The sequence below is a fragment of the Manis javanica genome, chromosome 14, assembly GCF_040802235.1.
Source record: "Manis javanica isolate MJ-LG chromosome 14, MJ_LKY, whole genome shotgun sequence".
Lineage (NCBI taxonomy): Eukaryota > Metazoa > Chordata > Mammalia > Pholidota > Manidae > Manis > Manis javanica.
In genome coordinates this window covers 9,532,052-9,554,735 of record NC_133169.1, presented here as the reverse complement: position 1 = coordinate 9,554,735, position 22,684 = coordinate 9,532,052, and the positions used below count along the sequence as shown (strand labels likewise).

The 22,684-nt window shown below is 57.7% G+C and overlaps 1 protein-coding gene across 1 annotated transcript; it reads left to right on the top strand.

The window, feature by feature from the left end:
- Positions 1–1,360: 1,360 nt before the first annotated feature.
- Positions 1,361–19,474, top strand: NTRK1 (neurotrophic receptor tyrosine kinase 1). Its single transcript, XM_017639788.3, has 17 exons — positions 1,361–1,645; positions 4,826–4,900; positions 5,165–5,236; positions 6,780–6,848; positions 7,616–7,761; positions 8,020–8,162; positions 10,753–10,885; positions 12,141–12,467; positions 12,899–12,916; positions 13,083–13,138; positions 13,410–13,512; positions 14,019–14,165; positions 14,457–14,587; positions 14,783–14,955; positions 17,214–17,454; positions 17,808–17,966; positions 19,204–19,474. Exons 1-17 carry the CDS (start codon positions 1,434–1,436, stop codon positions 19,387–19,389), a joined length of 2,391 nt encoding a protein of 796 aa, XP_017495277.1. The 5' UTR covers positions 1,361–1,433; the 3' UTR covers positions 19,390–19,474.
- Positions 19,475–22,684: the final 3,210 nt, after the last annotated feature.

Sequence of the window (22,684 nt, the reverse complement as noted above, 5' to 3'; positions counted from 1 at the left end):
TCCTGGCCATTCAAGCCTTTCGCCTCTCGGAGCCCATCTCAGCCTCCCAAGAGGCCCCCACGTCCGCTTTCGGGCACCGGGCTCACTTCCAACCACGTCCCTTGGTTCCAACCAAGATCCCAGTGGAGGTGGCACTGTGTGGGGTCCCGCCTCTGTCCGGTCACCCTTCTGAATGCAGGCTGCTCGGTGCGTCAATCTGTCCGTCTCTATCTTGGGAATTGGAGGACAGTCGGTGCTGGGGCCCTGGCAGGGAGGACAGCCGCGAGCCTCTCGGAGGGCTTCCTTCACTCGCTCCCTAGGCTCCTTGTCTACCCGCGACCTCCTAGAATCCCTTCTCCAGGACCCCTCTTCCTCTCTCCCCGACTTGAGACCGGGGGGCTCCTGCGGCCACAAAGCCCGCGAGATGGGAGAGGCTGGGACTTGCCCTCTGGCGGGTGCTGGGGATCCCGGGGCTTTCTGGCTGCGTGGCCTCCTAGCACCGACGGGTCCCCAGCTCCACCCGCGGGCGGCTCCCGAGTCCGAGGAGCTAAGAGAAGATCTATTAATTTCTCCGCGCAGAAATCGATGCTCTTGTCAGGGCGGCAATCGATGCCAGCCCAGCCCGGCTTGGCCCTTCCCGGCCTGGGGGCCAAAAGCTGGCTGGCCGGGGTGAGGGACTGACGCTGGGTCCCGAGGCGCAGCTCAGTGGGGGCCGCAGACCGCGCCCCAACCCACCCAACTCCTGCCCAGCTCACACCTTTGCGCGCAGGCTCCTAGCGCCACCCTGTGGCCTTTTCTGGAAATCGGAATCTCGACTCCCTGGTTTTTCTTCACCGGCTTTTTTTGGGGCGACACCTTCCCTTTCTCTGACCTTATGTGTTTTCCTTCTCCAGGTCCTGCGTTTGGTCTTTTTTGGCGGTGGGCGGATCCCTTCTTTTTTCTTCCTAGGTTTCACTTAATTTACCCTAAGTGACACCGCCGAATCCCAACGGCATGCGCACTGCGAGGAGGGAGATCTGAGGCCGGAGGCTGGATAGAATGACCTGGACGACAACCTTTCCCCAACTCAGTCATCTCCCCTCCCCGCTACATGCAGCTGCTTTAGGCTGGGAGAAATAACGTATCAACTTCCCATTCCCCGACCCGCAGCAGACACCTCTGAGACCTTCTGCGGCCTCCCCTCCGCGTCTCTTGGATCTGGGGATATCTTGGGGGAGTAGGCTGGCCCAGGGCCCCCCAAAAGGGAGGTTGGGGCAGAGTTGGGGCTTAGGAGAGGAGGGGGCGGGGTGGGGCTGGAAGGGGCGGGGCGGGGCGGGGCGTGTGCCGCTAACTCCACCCTTTCCTGGCGGCTGGGTCTTTAACACAGCCCAGCGCACATGTCGCGGGAGGCCTGGCAGCCGCAGCTGGGAGCGCACAGACGGCGGCCCGGCCCTGGCGAGGCGGGCGCAGCCGCGATGCTGCGAGGCGGACGGCGCGGGCAGCTTGGTGGGCACGGCCGGGCTACGGGGCCGAGCAGACTACTGGCCTGGCTGATGCTGGCATCTGCGGGCGCCGCACCCTGCCCAGATGTCTGCTGCCCCTACGGCCCTTCGGGGCTGCGCTGCACCCAGGCTGGGGCCCTGGCCAGCCTCCGCCACCTGCGGGGCGCCGAGAACCTGACGGAGCTGTGAGTGTCCGGCGGGCGAGGGGGCGCGGGGACAGGCGGGCATAGCCGTGCCCCGAGGGCGCGGACTCGCTGTGGGCTTGCTGGGTCAGGAGCGTGGGGCGGCGGGAGGCTGATGAGGCGCAGCCCTCTGCAGGGCCTGGGCTTCCCTCCGCTGCCGCCGCTCCCGGGAAGCCACAGCAGTTGCCGCCCCGACGCTGCCTGGTGCCCAGGGCTGCTAGGGCGCTAGCTTCAGGGAAAGCAAGGCGGGTGGGGGGCTGTCCGTGGATCAGGTCTGGACAGCCCCGCCGGCTTGAAGCCGCTTTGCGGAACCCCGACAGGAGGCCAAGCTGTGCCTCAAGGAGGGGGTGGTCAGCTGCTGATAAACCCTCAGTTCGGCACGCTTACCCCTTATACCTTTTCCAGGTGGAAACTAGCCCTCCCCACCCACCCCCACTTCCTTCTCATGACCAGGCAAGGCCAAGCCTTCCCCCTGGAACTAGGGATTAAACTGGATAGGTGGGAGGTGGTGGAGCCTCATGCTCCGTCATTGAGCTCTCTGTTCCCCATTTTACCATCTCTTGCCCCGTTCTCCCTTGATCTGGATGTAGGAAATGAGACCCTCTCCTGGCTTCTCTCTTCCTAGGCCCTACTTGGGGCAGGGAGTTGGGGGTCTCGCTGAGACTATCCTCCCTCGAGGGCCCCCAACTGAGAGCACCCTCCAGCATTCTGCAGTGCTCTGACATCCTGCAGTAACTGGTTACAAAACACTCAAGTACTTTTTTAGCAGCTGGTGGAACCTATGGGAGTGCTTTGTGATAATCAGCCTGGAGGTACTCAAGCATCACATGGTGGTGACTAGAAAATACCTGAGTAGTCTGTGGCTGGTGGGGCCAGCAAGACTTCTAGAAGAGGGGAGGAACTGCTAGAAAACCCTCCTCCAGTGACCTGGGGCTTAGAGGGCGAGGAAGCCTGGGCCCAGGCGGAGCTGGGCTGGAAGGTAGCCCACGGGGGGGCATCACTGTCTGGAAGTTACTTGAGCAGCCTGCCATAAGTGGCACCGAGTTACTCGGGTGTCTTGTGGTGATTAACGGGAAGGTACTCAATCTCTCTCTCTAATGGCCCCAGGGAGACCAGGAGGAGAGGAGATGGCCTCGTCTTTGGTCTGGGCCCAGGCCTCTGCATGATGTGGAGGAGCATCCAGGCTGCCCCATCAGTCCAGGCCACTCACCACCTTGGGCCTTCGGATCAGGGCTCCTGTTTCTGAGTGTTTGCTATCACAGCTTTCATTCCCCAGATCCCTTCCAAGCCCCAAGTGTCCAGCCCAGGGTTGGGGATGGGGAGGGACAGGCCTAGGGCTGGGGACTAGGACACAGGCAGGGCGGTGAGCTGAGATGTCCTTCTGGGTGGGGTGGCCGCCGACCCCCTGCCTCCTCCGCCTGCATAGCCCCTCCTCCTCCCGCACCCGCAGAGCTAACGAGGAGATAATGGACTCGAATGGACAGATTGATTATGAATCCCGAAGAAGGAGGCAGCTTTGAGCAGGCTGCCTGACAGCTTGCACACACCCGGCCACTGCCCTCTCACCCCTCCCTGGGTCTCTGCTCTAAGCCCACTGGGCAGAGCCTGTGGTGGTGGGCAGGACAGGGACCTACTCTCTGCTCCCTAAACCTCACGGGACTCCCTAAACCTCTGAGGACCTGATGCCTGGCTGTCCAACTGGGGCCATGCTGGGAAGAGGGGAGAGCAGAGGGGTCGCTTGGGTTCACCCTGGTTCCCACAAGTTAGGGAAAATAAGAGGGTAGTGGGGAAGTGAGTTCTGAGAACAGGCAGTGAGTCAGCCCCCACCCCAACCCATGTGTGTGTGTGTTTGTGTGTGGTGGGGAGAGTACACCGACGTGCCTCTGCAGGGCAGCTGAGTTCTCAGGAACTGGCTGGTGTGCCAGATTCAGAGGCTGGGCAGGGCCCAGGGCGTCAGCAGTCCCCCATCCCGGCGTGCCATGCCGGCTCTTACATGTTTCTTTCTCAGCTCACTGTCTTGCTTTCTCTGGCTCTCTGTCTTTATCTGTCTGTCTCTCTGTCTCCCCTTCCTTATCTGCCTTCTCCTAGCCTGACTCTCTCTGCCAGTATTCCTCCTGCCAGTTTCTCTTTCTTGGTGTCTCTGTTTCCAGATCTCTCTGTCTTTCTCTCCCCCACCCTGCTGCCCCACATTGAGCCTTCCCATAGCCATCTCTCTGTGTACTCAGCCAGTCCACGCCTCTCCACCCAGCCCCACTCTGACTCCATCCCCTCATTGCCCTTCTCCTCCATCCTGGGTCCTGCCTGGGGCAGGGAGGGGCTCCACGGGTCCCTGACCAAGAGCCTCTTTGCCACTTCCTTGCTCTGCAGAAGGATGGGGTGTTGGGGGGGGGAGCTTGCTGCTTGAGTGTAGGGAGAAGCCAACAGCTTTGAGAGGGAATGTGTATGTGTGTGTGTGTGTGTGTTTGTGTGCGCAGCAGTATGGGTGAACCCAGACGGTGGCCCCTGAGCAGGTGTATCTGGGAACACATAGTTGCATGACCACAGGGTTTCCTCTGTGCTGTGTGGGGCAGTGGCAGAGATGAGCTCAGGCCCTTTGTGGAAGCAAATATTCAGCATGACCCCCCATTGTTGAACATGTGCAGGAGAGGCCTGTGTATAAAAGCAGAACACCACACTGAGAACGGACTTGTGTGTGTGTAGAATGAGTATGCACACACATCTTCACATGTGTATGTGTATGTACACAAAATATATATACACATGTCCATGTGTGATGGTGCAAATGTGCTCACATACACACCTGTGTGTTCATGCATACACATGTGTGAATGTGTGTGAGGAGGTGTGTCTGTCGTGCATATGTTTATGCCTCTGTGTGTGTGCATGACTGTGTTTGCATGTGTAAGAGTTGTGTGAGTGCATGTGTGGTGGTGTGAGGGTGCATGCATGCATGTGCATGTGTCAGGAAGTGTTTCTACATATGTGTGTGCATGTATGTGTACATAATTATGCATGTGTATGTGTAAAACAGGTCTCAGTATGACTGGATGCCAATGTGCCCATGTGTATATAGGTATGCATGCATGCACATGGGCATGTGTGATTGGGATGGAGGCAGGAGGGTGGGTGGGAAACCTGAGTGTGGGCCTGAGCCCCTGTGACTCCCATTCCCTCTCCCCACAGCTACATCGAGAACCAAGAGCATCTGCAGCATCTGGAGCTCAGAGACCTGAAGGGCCTAGGGGAGCTGAGAAACCTGTGAGGGGCTGTATGGTGTGGGGTTCAGCTCAGCGCCTGGGACCAGAGGGCCAGGGAAGGTGCAGGGGTGCTAGGGGCCTGGGAGGACCGGAGAGGATGTGGACTCAGGGGTCTTCAGGGTCCTGGGTAGCTGAAGAAGCCATGAGGCAGAGCAGGAGGGGCCCATGGCTCAGCACTGGGGACCCGGGGTTTGGCACGGGCGGAGAGGGAGGGGGCCCGGGTGGCTAAAGGTCTAGGGGCTGACCCTGCCGCATCCCTCCCCAGCACCATCGTGAAGAGCGGTCTCCGTTTCGTGGCGCCAGATGCTTTCCATTTCACTCCTCGGCTCAGTCGCTTGTGAGTGGCCAGGGCTGGGTGGCGTGGGGGTTGGAGGACACCCAGACTTCAGCAGCTACTGGGCTTGGCCGTCCCCAGGGAAACGTTCTGAGGAAGCCCCAGCCTGGGCAGGGACACAATCTCGCCCATCCTCCCGGGGCTTCTCATCTACTCCAGGGATGGTAGTGTTCTCAGCTCCCACCCCTGCCGGCCAGACGGTCCTTCTTGCTGTCTCACTTCCCTGCTTCACACTACAGGGACACTTCTGATGGGGGCCTGCCCTGTTTTCCCTCCTGGGGCTCAGAAACACACCGGTCCAAGGGAGCAAGGGGCGGGAACAGGACCCCAGACTGGCTGGGACACCACCTCCCACTCCTCCCTGGTGCCTGGCATTGCCTGGGAGGTGGGGCACCAGATCTGCCACTTGGACCCTCCCTGTTCTGAGAGTCACAGCTCCCTTTCCTGCGGAGGATGGAGAGGAACAGGGGTGGACAGGAGAGACCGCTAAAGAGAGGTCCTTAGAGACCCTGGCAGCCCCTCCCTGGCCATCTGAGGGCCGGTAGAGAGGTGGAGAGGGTGGCGGGGGCTGCCATTCACGGAGTTACGCCAGGCACGCTGAACTCTGCTGTGTCTGGAGATTTAGCAAGAAGGAAAGTGATGCCACCTCACTGGCTGCTTACTGGGGCTTTAGTTCAAATGTGTACCAGTGACCCTTACGATTCATATGTCAGCGATCTTCACACTCAATCTGGGAGGGAGTCATCCCCGTTTCAGAGATGAGGACTCAGAACCAGAGAGCCTGCTTCTGGGCTGAAGTCACACAGCTCTCAGTGGCAGGACAGACCCACACCCAGCTCTGTCTGGTGCTAACCTGGGGGGTCTTTCTGACCCCTGCGTGGTGCTGCTGCGCCCACTCAGGTCCCACCGACTGCAGGACAGCTAGGTGAGGAGAGGGACAGGGCAGGGTCCCAGGAGCGGCTTCCTGCTGCAAAGCACTGGGGCTACTAAGCCAGCTTCCTCTGTGGCTGGGGGCTGACCCCTTATCTGCAAGTAGGGGGCAGGGGTCTAGGGTCTCTTCCAGAGGGCTTGCTTTGGTCCCAAAGGAAGGAAGAGTGGGGAGAGGACCTGAGGAAGTACTCTGAGATCCTTGCCATCCGGTAGGGGCAAGAGAGAGTGGGAGCCACCACCCTCCCCCTTCTCCTCTGGCCCTGTCCTGGGTGCTGTGGGCAGGGAGCACAGATGGAGCCCCTTCCCCAGCTGGGGCCTCAGCACTCTGCCAGCTGGGGCCAAGGGTGGGGGAAGGGGGAGCGGCTGTTCCCGCAGAACCCCCTCCCTGGGGTCTGGGGAGGAGGTTAAGTGGGGTTAACCCTTGTTGTCCCAGGGAGAAGAGGGGGACTCAAGGAGCCTAACCTGCCCCCACCCCTGCAGTGCCCCCCAGGCTGGCTCAGGGCTGGGGAGGGGACGCCAGATGTCAGCTTCCCCCTGGGCTCCTCCCTCCTCCACACTGGGTCACAGCGGGGTCGGTGGCTCACAGGGTCAGTCTCTTCTGTCTCAACTCCTGCAGGAATCTTTCTCTCAATGCTCTGGAGTCTCTCTCCTGGAAAACCGTCCAGGGCCTCTCCTTACAGGAACTGTGAGTGTGAGGGCATCCCGGGGGCAAGAGTAGTGTGTGTGCGCGTGTGTGCACACATGAGCGCGGCCGGCACTGTGTCTCTGTGTGAAGCATGCCACTGTGTCTGCATGGAACTGCGGTGGGGTGGGGTGTGATGGGGTCTCTTTGGGGAGACAAGTTTGGCAGTGAGCTGAGCTGGGCCTGTGCATCCTGGTCAACCCCCATTTAAGCAGGGGCTGCAGGCCCACTGGTTGAGAAGGTTACTGCCTTGGGGGCTTGTGAGGGTTGGGGGGTAGAGAGCCACCGGGACGGCTGATTGTGTTTGTGTGTGTGCCAGGGAGGCTGGGGCTGGACAGACCCGCAGGCCCACTGCCTGCGCATATGGGCACATCTGCCCACATTCCCAGCACACCACACACACGTGACAGTGGGACAGCAGTGGCCGGTGTGCGCTTGGTGGGCACCTAGGGCTTCTGGGTCACCCCGAAGGCAGAGCCCTTTTCTCTCTGTCACCCTGCTCAGAACCCTCACCCCGGTGTCATCCTGAGGTATGGGGGGTAAGGGACTCCCACAGCAGGCCACCTTTGACTCTCTGCATTAGATTTCTTCTAATACGGTCTTGTTGTTGTGGTCCGTGAGAGGACCTCCTGCTATGTCCCCACTCCTTCGCCTTTAGACAGTCTGCTGCCTGACTGCACCCCACTTACTGTAGCCCTCATTCTCGGTGGCTCCTCAGGCCCAACACCTGCCCCTTCCCTGCCTCTCTTGGTGTCCCCCACATCCTCCAGGGTCCTGTCCGGGAACCCTCTGGACTGCTCCTGTGCCCTGCATTGGCTACTGCGCTGGGAGGAGGAGGGGCTGGGCAGAGTGCGTGAGCAGAAGCTCCGGTGCCCCGGGCAGGGTCCCCTTGTCCTCTTGTCCAACACCAGCTGCGGTAGGTGCTGGAGGTGGTAGAAGAGGCTGGGAAAGGGCCACGTGCTTGGGAAGAGGGCATCTAGCAGGGCTTGGGAAGCGAGGGCTAAGAGGGGCTGGGGAACGGGCATTGGCAAGAGCCGGTTGGAAGGGGGACTTAGGGCTGGGGGCATTGCCACTGGACAGCTCAGTGACTGAGGAGGGTGGGGAAGGGGGCGTTGGGGTAGGGTTCTGAGGCCAGGCCCTGCTCTAACACCCCTTGAGCATTCTGGGCCATCAGAGGTGCCCAGGCTGAAGATCCAGATGCCCAATGCCTCCGTGGATGTGGGGGACGACGTGGTGCTGCAGTGCCAGGTGGAGGGGCGGGGCCTGGAGCAGGCTGGCTGGAGTGTGGCCGAGCTGGAGGAGGCGGCCACGGCCACGGTGAGGAGCCCTTCCCTGCCCCACTCCCCCTCGTCCCCTCTCCCCAGGAGGGGCCTGGGCAGGGCAGAGGGGGCAGAGACAGGGAAAGAAGGTTGATGAATAGGAGCCCCACAGAGGGTGAGGGGTGGACAGAGATGGTTGAGCTCATGGGGCTCAGACTTCTGCTGTGGGGTAGCCCTGGGGGTGGGTGCTGGCCCAGTAGGGAGCTCAGGTTCTGCAGGATCCCCCGGGAACTTGGGGCCCCTCTCTGGGAACACCGTGTGGCTGTAAGAGAGAGGGGCAGGGGGCCCACAGACCACCCCTCCCATCCACCCCCTTTCTAGATAAGGACACTGAAGACCAGGGAGAGGGCATGATATTTGTGGTATTGCACCCAGGGGAGTTCTCAGGGGCCCTCCAGGCTTTTTCTGGAGATTCTGGAAGCAGCACCCTCTTGGGTGTGGGATGAGCACTATTAGTAAAGGAGGCACAGGTCTGGTTCCGGCTCTCTCACTAATTAATTCTTGGAGCGACTTTCAGAAAAATCCCTTAATCTGCCTGCACTTTGGTTTTCTTATCTGTCAACTGAGGAGGTAGATGTGATGACCTTCTGATGTCCTGCCTGCCTCTGGGCACTCTCTGGCCTCTATCTCTGTCATCCAGACGTGTCTCTGGGCCCCTTCCCGGGCCTTGCCCTTTGTCCTCAGGCTGGGGATGGGCTGACTCAGCTGCCACAGTGAACTTAGGAGGCCTTGTTGACAAGATCAGCAGAGACCGACAGTGGGCTGTGCCCACTCAGAAAGCTGGGCCCATGTCAACAGACACACAGGGGTCCAGCCCCCAGGGGGGAGTCAGGCCATCGGGACCAGCAGGGCAGTATTCGCCCTGGGAGGAGAACCAACTCCAAAATCACTGCAGGCCCCTGGAACAGTACTGAAGCAGGAACCACTGGAGCCTGAGCAGGGGGTCCAGACATGGTGGAGGGACCACTAACCACTGAATAGTTCCTCCCCTCCCAGAGATCAAAGCCCCAGAGAGTGAGTCATGGAAAGGGATCAAGGCAGAGACAAGGGCTTGGCCATGACCGTCTGTGGAAAGATCTTTGATCAACTGCTTGTCTTGGAAGTTCCAGGTTTTTGCTTTTTTCTTGGGGAGATTTATGTTTGCCACCACTTCTGTTTTCTAGAAATTTCCTATAGAAAAGTCGTGCCTTAGCTGGGTTAAATAGAGGGGAGGTGGGGGCTGGTCACCCTCAGAAGAGAGAAGGGCGGCAGAACAGCTCAAAGGGAAGAGTTAGTGGGACACCCCACCCCAGGGCGACGAGGAAGGGAGTGGCAGCCAAGAGAAGGCTTGGAGCAGGTCAGGGCTTCCTCTCGGAGTGGCTGGGACAAGAGGCTGGAGAGCGCTCCTGGAATCTGTGAGTGCACATTCTCACGGAAGCCCAGGGCAACTTCCCCTCCTCTGGCATCTATTCAAGGACTCCCACATTTATGAAATTTCCAGGTGAAGGAGATTTGTCCACTACTTCATTTGGTTCTATCATTTTATGCAAATAGCCTTCTGAAATTTCCAAAGGTCATTTCATCTACCTCTTCAGCTTACAAAACAGGAAAACCATGGGTCAAAAAGATTAAGACTTATCTTAAGGTCATATATTTTGTTTTTTCTTTCTTTCTTTTTTTTTTTTACTAATTCAAAATATTTATTATTATAGTGTTTCCTAAAAATGTATAAACAGTAAATCAATGCAAATGCTGTAAGCTCATAGTTCTTACATAACCAAAAAATCATGGCACATTTACAAATGAAATGCAAACAATACAATTGAACTTAAGAACATTAATTTAACGGGGCAGTTAACGTTTTCCGAGAATAAACTGCCACTTACAGCATGACTGCAGCATGATTACTCTGGTTGGTGTATATCCTCTGAAGTCTGGCCCTTCTGTACTGCTGTGTGCCTTAAGGTCATAGAATTTCCACACACCCAGGTTCTTGGGAAGAGAATCTAAACCTGATTCAGTCTTTTGGTGATGACTCAGAAAAAGTTTCTTTGCCTCTCTGACTTCGCTTTGTGTTCATCTGCCAAAGGAGGTCAGGATGCTACAGTTGATTCTAATTGCTGCCCTGTTATTAGCGACATCTCTGTTTCTGGTCATTGTTGGCTGAGACTAAGTTTGCTAGAACTGTGTGTAAAACAAGAGCACGTAGGTGCTGAGGTCCTAGTTGTTTCTGCAATGAGTGCTGCATATTTGATACTTGAGTATATGAGTACTTGGGTTTTGTAAAACCCACTTAGCTGCTCAGATGGGTAGTTTTGGTTCAGGGTATTTTGTGCCTATTTTGAAGTTATTGGTTATGTTCTAGATTTTTCAGATCATTAAATAAGTGATCCGGGGGATTGTCTGAGAACAAGCTCTAAAGGAGGAGGGCCATTCTCTACCATATTCTCTCCCACACCTCTTTCCTTCCCTTCCCCCCCCTTTCCAGCCCTTCCTTCTTTTCCTTCTGGAGCCAGAGGAGCTCCCCAAAGGCTTTAACTCCCCCCCTCTGCCTCCAGCCCCAAGCCACTGACACACTTTCTGCTTTTCCCCTCTCTTCCCTGACCCAGCAATCTGGGGGTCTGCCGTCCCTGGTGCTGACCCTGGCCAATGTCACCAGTGACCTCAATAGGAAGAATGTGACATGCTGGGCAGAGAATGATGTGGGCCGGGCTGAAGTCTCTGTCCAGGTCAACGTCTCCTGTGAGTCCCACTGACTGTCCCTGCCCCTGCCTTGTCTCTGCACCCACCCCCATCCCTTCCTCCCTGAGAAGAGGACGTGAGGGTGGGGGGCTGGAGAAAAGAGGTGGGATGTATGTCTCCACAGCTGCTCCCTCCCAGCTGTTTCCAGATTCCCATGAAAACCTGATCCTTTGGGGGACGTCCTGGGGGCTTGTCAAGGCCAGAGGGATGGAGATGGATTTCTTTCTGGCCCCCTGCCCGAGTCTTGCTACCTGAGGCCCTCAACACCAGCTGTCTGGCTGTTCTCACTGCTCCGCTGTATTCCTTCATGCTGGTCCCTTCATAGGACTTCTGCCCTGCATCCTAGGGCAGAAGTTTTAAAAGAAGAATCTCCCACCCCACCTGAGTTCCCCTTTAGGCCCACTGCCTAATTTCTCTAGATCTGCCAACAAATTATTTAAAATCTTCTAGGTTATATAATTTTCATCTTTTATTGTGAAATATAACATATATAGATACATGCATAAAACGTATACACTTTAAACAATAATTATTCTTACCAGCACATCAGAAGACCCCTCCCCCTCCCCATTCAGAATCCCATCCTTCTCCATCCCATCCTGACTTTTGTGAGAATCATTCCCTTGCTTTTAGAAATTATTGCATGCTTCTCTATCAATATGGTTTAGTTTCTCCTGTTCTTATACATTATGTAAGCAGAATCAGACTGCAAGTTTTACTTTGTCTAGTTTCTTTCACTCATCATTCTATTTGTAAGATTCATCCATGTTGCATGGGAGTCGTTACTGTTTGTTCATCCAGTTCACTGCTGAATAGTATTCCACTGCACAAGTGCTGGCTAGAATTCCAGTATTAATTGTGTATGTTCATATATGTTATGTATATTTCTGTCAGTGAGGGGCTTTTGTGCTTTTTATCAGGTTGGGTTTATTTTCAACGCATACCTTTTTTCATAAGGTTTTTGAACTGTGTATTTTTTTCCCTGTGTGATGCTTAGGCTCCCACCTGATCTTCTTAAGTTTGGTGACACTTAATTTTTATAGCTCCCGTATCTGAATTTTATACACCTGCTGCTTGATTTAAGATTTGCTGTCAAATTTCTTCAAAATGCCTTTTGTGAAATTCTTAGAGCTGGCCGCCCAGTTTCTCTTGGGCCCGCCAGCTGATTTCTGACTCTACCCGTCCCCCACGCGGACTGGTCAGGCTCCCTCCAGCTGCTGCCTGACTTCGTGCTCTCGCTCTCTCTGGCCTGCAGTCCCGGCCAGCGTGCAGCTGCACAGAGCAGTGGAGATGCACCACTGGTGCATCCCCTTCTCCGTGGACGGGCAGCCGGCGCCCTCTCTGCGCTGGCTCTTCAATGGCTCTGTGCTCAATGAGACCAGCTTCATCTTCACCGAGTTTCTCGAGCCGGCGGCCAACGAGACTGTGCGGCATGGCTGTCTGCGTCTCAACCAACCCACCCATGTCAACAACGGCAACTACACGCTGCTGGCTGCCAACCCCTCCGGCCAGGCCGCCGCCTCTGTCATGGCCGCCTTCATGGACAACCCTTTTGAGTTCAACCCCGAGGACCCCATTCCCGGTGCGAGGGCCACCCTGAACCCTGCCCCCACTCCCTGGGCTCCACCCGGGCACAGATCCAGGTGTCCAGGGAGGCGTGGCCCACTTCCTGCTGTGATCCTGACCCCAGAAGCTGGAGTGCCTGTTCCTGGACAGAAAGGAGCCCGAAGTTCTGGTGGTCGGCTCTGTGCTGACCTCCGTGCCCCTGCCTCCCCCAAGCGCCAGGATTCCTGAACCCCTGAGTTATTCCATTCATCTGGGCTGGCTGAAGAGTGAGCCATGCACCAGGGCACCTGTGGCCCAGCTGGAAAAGGGCCACGTGCATCTTCTCTCTTGAAACCAGAGCCCCTCCCCCACTCCACTTCCACCCAATGGAGGTGTGAGTCCCAGAGGGGGAAAGGGACTCACTGTTCTCCCCCGTCTGACTGCTTTCTCTCCTCCCTCCTGCTGCAGTGTCCTTCTCGCCAGTGGGTGAGTAGGCCAGGCTGGAGGGCAGGCTCTGTCTGGTTGGTGGCTCGGAGGCTGGGGCGGAGGGTAGAGTTGACCTAACCCCCAGGGCCAGCTGGGGCTAGTGGGGAGTAGTTGGGGGAGACTCGGTGTGTCCAAGGCCCACCTTTCCTGCCCTGTGTCCCCACAGACACTAACAGCACGTCTGGAGACCCGGTGGAGAAGAAGGATGAAACCCCCTTTGGGGTGAGCGTGGGAAGTAGAAGCTCGTCCAGGACTTGGGATCAGGAGGCTAGGCTAGAGGTTCCTCTGCATGTCACTTCCAGTCATAGCCCAGAGATCATGGCAGTGTGGTCTGAGCTTGGTCAGCCGCCCCCACAGCCATGGCCCCAGGCCCCAGAGGAGGAGGAAGGAGAGGGCAGTTCTGGGGGCTCCTACGCAGGACAGAGAGACAGTTTGCTATGGGGTGCGCTGAGAGTGCAGGAGAAGCCCTGGATCTAACCACCCCCACCCCCAGGTCTCCGTGGCCGTGGGCCTGGCTGTCTTTGCCTGCCTCTTCCTTTCTACCCTGTTCCTTGTGCTCAATAAATGCGGAAGGAGGAACAAGTTCGGGATCAACCGTGAGTGGGGTCTGTAGCGGGGCTCTCTGTCAGTCTGTCCTGCCGGCCTTGTTTCCTCCTGGCTCTTCCTGACTGTCTTCTGTGGGGCAGGGGAGGCTGTGCACAGGTGGAGTGCTAGGGAGTGTGTCTGGAGTGCACGAGGGCCTGGCTGTGGGGCTTGTGAGTGCGTGTGTTGGGGCTGGTGCTGGGTAGTTTCAGAGGTAGCAGCTGCTAATTGGTGGCTGGATTGTAGTCAAACACTAAGTGGGTCTGGGAGGTCTGAGTCTGCAGGCGGGGCAGTAAGGGAGTTCTTTGGTGGCCCAGGGGGCCTGGGATTGGACAGAAGCCAGGGAGAGAGAGAGGCCAGAGTGCCTCCCCTTCCCTCGGCTGGCTGTCTTGCTCCCTAGCTCCTCCATCCCACCCCATGCACCTTATGAAGTGGGGTCGCCTGGCATCCTGCAACCTGGCAGGGGCTGGGGTGTGGGCCTGGTCTGTGACCCCTCCATGTGGCGGTGTCTCCTCCCTAGGCCCCACTGTGCTGACTCCAGAGGATGGACTGGCCATGTCCCTGCATTTCATGACATTGGGTGGCAGCTCCTTGTCCCCCACTGAGGGCAAAGGCTCCGGGCTCCAAGGCCACATCATTGAGAACCCACAGTACTTCAGTGATGCCTGTGAGGGGCTGTGCTGGTGGGGGCGAGCCTGGGTGTGAGTGTGTAGCAGCCCCCATGTCACTGCCTTTGCCCACTCCAGGCCTGAGCAGGCCTTCCCTCCTGCCCCACCTGCACCCCGTCCATATCACACTATAGTGATTGGTGAATGAGTGAAGGTTTGATTTCAGTCCCTCTTTCTGCCTTGGCGGGCACCTTTATGCAGTGCACAGCCCTGCTATTCAGTCCTGTCCTGGCCCTACCCACCCTTCCCAAGACTGGGGCTCCTGTCTGATCCTGCAGGCCTCTCCCCAGGTGTTCATCACATCAAGCGCCGGGACATTGTGCTCAAGTGGGAGCTGGGCGAGGGTGCCTTTGGAAAAGTCTTTCTTGCCGAATGCCATAACCTGCTGCCTGACCAGGACAAGATGCTAGTGGCCGTCAAGGTGAGACCTTGTCCATGAGGCACTGCTGGACTGGGTCCCACCTCCTAGAGCACCATCATTCCAGGACAGGGTGCTCAGGCCTGGGGTGGGATGCTGCGGTCTGCATGGCTCACCACTCTGCTGGGTAGGCCACCCGGGATGTGGGGAGATGAGGGCTGAGCCCCACTCGGTGCCAGCCCTGCCCCTGCCATCCAGGCACTGAAGGAGGTGTCGGAGAGCGCGCGCCAGGACTTCCAGAGGGAAGCCGAGCTGCTCACCATGCTGCAGCACCGGCACATCGTACGCTTCTTTGGCATCTGCACCGAGGGCCGTCCGCTGCTCATGGTCTTTGAGTACATGCGGCATGGGGATCTCAACCGCTTCCTCCGGTATGATCTCCTGGCCCCGGTGCTGGACCCCGGCTCTGAGCCCCACCGTCCCTCCCCCATGAGCACACGCTTGCTTGTCTGTTGAACTGAGGGAGGACAGGAAGTATGGCTCCTGTCCCCAAGTATGCTCTGAGGCAGATGGGTGAATGTGGGGACAGTCCATGCAGAGGGTAGAGTGGCAATAGCCAGGGGGGTTGTACTCGCAAAGTCATGAGCTAAAAGTTTAGGATGGGTGGGCTTTGTGGAGAGTGTGCGTGTCTGTGTGTGGCATGCGGATGCAGGCCTGTTGAGGTAGCAGCTCTGATAACCACCACAACAAGCATTTATCAGGCACTTCCTGTGTTCCAGGCACTTTGCCATGTACTTTACAGTTTATTCCTATTATGGCTGTATGTGCTTGGACATATGTATTTATATAATAATGTAAATATGTATATATATTTCATAGTCTCTGAGAATATATGGCAATTCATACTTGAAGAAAGTTAGCAGAAGTTCATTTCTTTGGCTTTGGATGGAACAACTCTGATATGTTTACTAATTCATGCTGATAATTTTAATAACCTCAAGAAATGTGCCCATTTCACAGATGAGGCTTAGAGAGGTTGAGGCAAGGACACACAGGTAGTAAAAGGCCCTGAGTAGAGGAGGGATGTGCTCCCAGGCAGAACCCTGCCCTCAACCACTGTCTGTTACATATTCCCTTTGTTGAGTCCTTCTCTGAAGAGATCAGCCCACTGTGAAGATGGGGCCATTTGGGGCAGGGAGAAGGACAGGGCTTGGAATCACCCGTGACTTATTAGCTGAGCCTCCTTTGCCAAGTAGCTTTCCTTTCTGACCTCAATTTCCCCGCCAGTAAGAGGAACAATCGGAGACTGTGGTCTGGATGAGGGAGCCCTGTGTGGTTGTCCAAGGGATGGTCATGATGTGGTCCCCACACATCCCCTTGGAAGTGTTGGGTCATTCATTCAGACAGGCAGCAGGGTTCAACTGGGAGAGACCCCTGTAGATGGGGAGGAGCCAGCAGAGGGGTGGAGCAGGAAGGAGGCGTGCCAGACCTGAGGTTGAGTGGGGAGGTGGATTGGCTCAGAGGAAACCAAGTCAAGAGGTCAGACTGAGGTCCTTGTCCTTGCTCACCAGACACAGTGTGAGCTCAGTGCTGGGTGCCAGGAATGCAGGCCAGAGACATGCCGCCATCTAGGGCCCAGGCTGTGGGAGAAGCAGCTCTAAATGCTGGACACAGCATGGGGGAACCAAAGGACGGGACCATGAAAACTCCTAGTCCAGCCCAGAAGACTTTCCCTAGGAGAGGCCATCTGTTCCTTCTTGCCTCTGGGCCTGTGTACATAAATTCCCTCTGCCTGGCATGCTGGGCCTCCCTTGCAGCCATGTCACCCACCCCTGCCCTGACCCCTTCAAGTTGCTTACCCATCTCTCTTGCTCAGGGCCTGAGTCTCGGTTTAGATGTCTCTTCCTCCAGGAAGCCTTCCCTGGCTTCTTCCATCCCTCCCCTGAGTGCCCCTCAGTTGTCTTCACATGGCACTGCTGTAAACCATTTATACTTTCCATTGTGGCTCTGGTGCTTGGCACACTGGAGATATTTAATAAGTACCTGGAATAAATGAAGAAATTAATGAATGAGGAGAAAGCTGGCCAGTAGGAAAGAGCAGTACTGACAAAATCATCAGCTCAGGCGAAGGTCAGGGGCAGGGATATTTGGGGAATGGAGATGAGTGAGTGACCAGGGACTGTGGTGGCTGTGGGGAGGAGGAGGGCATCGGGACGTCTTTGGAAGGAAGAAGGACCTCACAGGAATCGTTGTATAGTGAGGGCTAAGGTGGGACAGACAGGAATAAGGGAAGATGCCCAGTTTGCAGGCCCAGAGCCTGGGTGGGGGAGTCCTTTCCCTGGGCAGGGTCACACTTGAGATGCTGAGCATCTTGGCACGGGTTGAGGCGGAGGTGTCCATAGGCAAGAGATGTAGGGCCAGTGGGTAGCTGGATGCTGGGCTTGGAGTTCAAGGGGGTTACCGGAGAGGAAGTACCCCGTGTGGGACATGTGGGCGCTGGTGGAAGCCCTGGAGGTGGCTGCACCTGCCGCCACCCATCCTGGCAGCCCAGACTGTCGTCTCCCTTGTTCTTCCCTTCCTCCTTTCCCCGATTTCCCTCCCCCATGCCACCCCAGCTCCCCGTGCTCCCCTTCTTCAGGGTCCTGGGGGTGTCTTCTCCCAGCCCACCCCTTCTCCCTGTCTTTCCTAGGTCCCACGGGCCTGATGCCAAGCTGCTGGCTGGTGGAGAGGACGTGGCTCCAGGTCCCCTGGGCCTGGCGCAGCTGCTGGCCGTGGCTAGCCAGGTGGCTGCCGGAATGGTGTACCTGGCGGGTCTGCACTTTGTGCATCGGGACCTGGCCACGCGCAACTGCCTGGTGGGTCAGGGACTTGTGGTCAAGATCGGCGATTTTGGCATGAGCAGGGATATCTACAGCACCGACTATTACCGCGTAAGGGTTTTTCGTCCCAACCTTTCCCCCACCACTCAAAAGGAGACACCTGGACGCCGAGTCCTTCCAGGGCCTGCCCTTGAAGGGCACGCCCTCGCTTCCTCGGGCGGTGTGGGGTCTGAGACTCCCAGGCTCTGTTTTTTAACTCCCCTGCTACCTCCTCGGCCCCCAGTGGGGAGGGTCTGGCTCCGCTGTCCCGGGTGGAAACGGCACCATCTCCATCTTAGAGCTGCGGGGAGGAGAAACAGAAAGCCACTTCTATTTATTTTTAACGATGGGGCCGGGTCGGCTCTGCCCCGGGAGAGGCGTCGGCGGCGCCCCCTGGAGGTGACGCGGCGCCCGTCCGCCGGCAGGTGGGAGGCCGCACGATGCTGCCCATCCGCTGGATGCCGCCCGAGAGCATCCTCTACCGCAAGTTCACCACCGAGAGCGACGTGTGGAGCTTTGGCGTGGTGCTCTGGGAGATCTTCACCTACGGCAAGCAGCCGTGGTACCAGCTCTCCAACACCGAGGTCAGCACCGCCCCGTGGGTCAGCCCCTGGCCCTGAGGCCCCTCCTGCCTCGCTTCCCACCCCTGGCCCTGCACCTATCCTGCCGGCCCTGGGTTCCCTCCAGCCCAGCCCTGGTCTTTTCTTCTGTTCCTCCCCTCCCCTATTGTTGCCTCCACTTACTGTCTTCAGCCCAGGCCCAACTAACTCCTGGGGGAACCTCAAAGCACGTTATAAACAGATCCCAGACCCCCATCCCTAGTAGCACCTTATAGATCTAGGAGGCATTCTCAGGGTGGAAGGGAGAGGCATGAGAAAGGAGCACAGCGCAAGAGGGCCTGGCACTGCAGCAGGAAGGCTGGAGGTTAGACTGCAGGAAGGACAGTCCTGCGCCCCCCCCACCCGCCCTCCTTGGGCACAGCCAGAGCAGGCCCCAGGTGCTCTGTCTCCCAGAGCAGCTACCCCTGCCCCCTCCTTGGCTCGCAGCTGTCAGTTTCCATTTCTCCTCCTAATGCAGTCTGCTCCCTCGAGGCTGGTGGGGTGGGGGAGAGGGTTATAGATTTTAATTTTCTCAAGCACTGAGAGAAGGAATGGAATTAGTGCCGCCCATAACCCAAGCCCTCTAATGGGGAGGGAGGGAAGAAGTGAAAAAGATGCTCCAGGCCCCTTCAACTGTCTCCTTGCCACTCTTTCTCCTTCGGATCCCGAGTTGCTCTACTACACTTCCTGGGGTTCCACTTTGCTCTTTCCTGCTGCAGTTTCTTTTGAGAGGTGCTAGGTGCCCCCCGCAGAGTAGTGCCTAGAGGAGAGAAAAGGAAGTGGGGTCGCCCCCTACCTTAAAATGCCGTCCAGCCCTTTTCCAAAGCTCTGTTTCCTTTCTGCCTTCTGGAGCTGAGAGCCAGAGGACTCCTGCCTTCCTCCCTTCAGCCCTCAACCCCAAATTGGTGGGTTTGGCAAATGGCTTGGTGCCTCCCCCTCCTCAATCCACCTGGCAAGTCTGCTGAGGGTCTGAGCCCCGCCTGTCAGAAAGCAGTCCTACCCCAACCCAGCCTCCTCACAGTCTAGCCTTAATCCTTCTCACTGCTCAGTGTCCAGTGGGAAGGAGTCTTGGGGTCCACTGCATCCTTTCAGATGATTAATAGACGAGAGGCCGGGACACACTGTGTGACCTGCCTTGGGGTCTCAGTGAGGCAGGGGGCGGTGCTGGGGCTGGCCTCCCTCTCCTGCCCCCAGCCCAGTTCTCCCCCTGCGGTGGTCCCAGGCGATCGAGTGCATCACGCAGGGACGTGAGCTGGAGCGGCCACGGGCCTGCCCACCGGAGGTCTACGCCATTATGCGGGGCTGCTGGCTGTGGGAGCCCCAGCAGCGCCACAGCATCAAGGACGTGCACGCACGGCTGCAAGCCCTGGCCCAGGCGCCTCCTGTCTACCTGGATGTCCTGGCCTAGTTGCTGGCCCAGGGGCTGGGGTGGGCCTCAGCAGCCCCCGTAGCTCCCAGCAGCCCCAGGGTGATCTCAAAGCATCTAACTCACCCTCAGCATGTGGGAGGGGACGGGTGGGGTCTGGGGGCGGAGGATGTTCCTATTTCTCTAGGCAGGGTTCCGTCATAGCAATTATATTTATTATCCCTTGGCTGTGTCTCTTGCCAGTTCTTGGGAGGACATGGTTCTGCGGTGGGGGTGATGGAGACTCATGTAGGGGGACAACTCTCTGGGACGCCCCTCCGCTGCCTAGCCCTGCTCTGTGCGGCTATCACCTCCACCTGGAGGTGGTGGTTTGCCGCCCAGTCCTGTGGCCACCTTGTCCACCCTGTGGTGAGGCAGCCTAGGGGCAGGCTTCCAGATCTTCAGGCCCTCAGTGACTACCTCTGCCCTTCATGTTCAGGAGGCAGGTGCTGCGGTGGGAGGGATGTTAGTTCGATGTCTTGGTGGGCAGGATGGAAGGGTCAGTGGGGTGAGTCTTCCTTGTACTGGCGTGCCCAGAACAGAGCAAGCGCGTAGTAGAACAAATGGGTGAGAGTGAGCTAGCATGCGTGGGAGCATGTGTGTGTGTGTGTGTACACGTGTAGCAGGGACAGGGAAGGAGCACCACGATAAAGGAATGGTGAGGGGGCAGGACCCCTTGTTCCTTCCCTCTGTCACTCTTCTTGGCTCTAAGTGCTTTGAGATCAGCACCAGGAGGCCAGAGACTGGGCACGGTAGCCATTCCCTAAGGTCAGAGCCATCTCCTTTCCCATTCTGCCCCGGAGGGCGGAGATGGGAGGTCTCCCTTCCCCTCTGCTCCTTGGAACCACACTGGCCTTACTGAATGGCCTGAGGCTCTCTCAGCACTGAGGCTTGGTGAGGTCCCCCACCCCCAGGACCCGGGCCGGGGAGGAGCAGTCCCCCCCACCCGCAGCCCCATCACTTCCAATCACCTGCCCAGCTCCTGCAATAACCCACGCTCTGCGGCTCCTCAGGGCTAATGGTGCAGCTGTCTCCTGTCCCCGGGTGTCCAGCCCCCCCACGGTGATTCAATCTGGGTCTTATCACCCAAGGCCTAGCCCGATGGGTCTGCCTCTTGTCCAGGCTTGTTAGTGCAAATGGAGGTCTGACCCAGGGCTGTTGGCTGAGTGATGGGGAGGGGGTGTGGTCCCTGAGGGCCAAGCTCACAGGCCCTCCCCTAGTGCCCTGGGGTGGGTGGGGCTGCTGCACCGCCCTTGGGTGTTCAGGAGGAGAAGCAGCGGGAGCATGGGAGAGACAGGGTCATGGGATCAGATCTCACAGGTGAGCCCAGGACAGGCGCAAAGAGAAAGACAGGGCAGATAGAGGGACAGGACCTGCAGATATGGAGACATGCAGAGAGACTGCAGAGGGAGATGCACAGAAAGGAGGAGAGAGACAGACACACACAGACGGATGGACAAAGAAGGAGAGACAGAGGGGCACAGAGTGGTGCAAACACACAGAGGTGGGACAAGCAGCTGAACCCGAGACTGTTCCAGAGAACAGCAGAGACTCCTGGGCTGGGCACTCTATCTCACCCACACTCCCATCCTCCCCACTTCCCCTGCCCCTTGAACCTTTCTTCGGGGGCCAAGGAGGGAGTGGGACACGTCCGGCTTGGAGACTCTGTGGGTAGAGGCATAGGAGTCTGAGGTTTGGCCCATACTGAGCCGGCCTGGGGCCATCACTGAAGCAGAGGGGATGGAGGTCAGGTAGCAGAAGGGACCTGCGAGGAAGGTGCAGCACTTCCAAGGTCGAGAACATCAGGGCATCAGAGGCTCTTAAAACCACAGCTGGAGGTATTGCTGGAAACGCTGGGCAGGTGAGGTGAGGGGTTCTGGGAACAGGGCTAAGGCAAGGATGGGAAGATTCTGGGAGAGCATGGCAGAGGGAACTGAGAGCTTGCATCCATCTGGGCACAGAAGCTGAAGCCAGTCACTCTGACCCCTTCAGGCAATGGGGGCCGGGGGCCTAGTCCTGGGCGGCGACGAGGGGGTTTGAACCTAGACTGTCAGCTTCCTGGCCTAAGACCCCTCCTGCCTCCCCTTCACTGACAGACATGCAGATGAGCACACAGACAGGCACATGCGTGCAAACATATACATGCACAGCCCCCCTCACTATGGCTGTTGGGATCCATTATCATTAATGGTGTCCCCTGCACCCCACTGTGGCATGGGCCCCCATCCTGTCATTACCTCCTGGCTGTACCAAGGCAAGTAGCTTCCCCCCTACACACACACCAGCCACTGGGCACCAGCTGACGTGGACGCTGCCTGCAGGGGGATCAATGGAATGGGACCCCAAGGAGCTGGGACAGAGAGAGCAACCTGAGGCTGTGGAGAGGAGAACCCTGGGCGGGTGTAATCCCCCATCCCACCCCTGCTTTCAGAAATGGCTGTCTGGGTTGGAAGGCGGAGGCTCAGAACGGGTGGTGCACTGTAAGAACACCCAACCCTTTCACCTTTCCCACTGTTTCCAGTTCAGCCCACCCAGGGATTTCTGTGCACAACCATCTCAAATCTCCCTTGTAATCAGGAAGGTCAATTTTTTTTAACATATAAAATTGTTTTATTAAAAAAAAAAAGAACACCCAGCATCTGGGTTGAGGAAAGAACCCAGAACTCCCGTCTCTAAGGAAGCCCCTGCCAATGCCTCTGCATGGGCTCTGGAGGGAAGGAACTGGCGGTGCAGAAGCCAGTGGGACGCCCCAGGAGCCCTGCGGTGGCAGAGGGATGGCTCTTTAAAGAACCCAGGTGTGCGGGCCATCCTGACCCCCTCGGCCTGCTGACCAGCCTCTGCCTCCTTCCTGCTCTGCCCCCTCAGGGGCTGGATTCCCGGCAGGAGAGCAGAGCATCTGTTCGGGTTTCCAGGAACAACGTGAGCAGAGCCCTGGGGCAGACCGCATGGAAAATGCGTGTCCTGGGCCCCTTTACACCCCCAAGGTGAAGAGAGATCCTAGAGGGAATCCTCCACTCCGCAGGCCCTGGGCTCTCTAAGAACTGGCTGGAGAGAACCTGTCTGGCCAAATTCCTAAGTGGCTTTGAACAGGCTGCCCGGTGAGAGGAGGGCCAGTCCCAGGAGGACCTCGGATCCAGGGATCCTGACTTTCAGCCTATGGCCAGGTGACCCTCCAGGCATTCCAGCCCCCACCCCCAGGGGGCAGTGAGTGTCCCCACTGCTCCAAGCATCAGTCCTCTCTCTGCAGCACCCCCTACCCCTACCCCTATAGACCCCAGCCCAGCTCTAAATAGACTCC

Excerpts from the sequence above, each read along its gene's own strand:
- NTRK1 (XM_017639788.3), top strand. The coding sequence starts at position 1,434 with ATGCTGCGAGGCGGACGGCGCGGGCAGCTTGGTGGGCACGGCCGGGCT. Across the intron at positions 14,956-17,213 it reads GATCTCAACCGCTTCCTCCG|GTCCCACGGGCCTGATGCCA; the intron begins GTATGATCTCCT and ends TGTCTTTCCTAG. Across the intron at positions 17,455-17,807 it reads ACAGCACCGACTATTACCGC|GTGGGAGGCCGCACGATGCT; the intron begins GTAAGGGTTTTT and ends GTCCGCCGGCAG.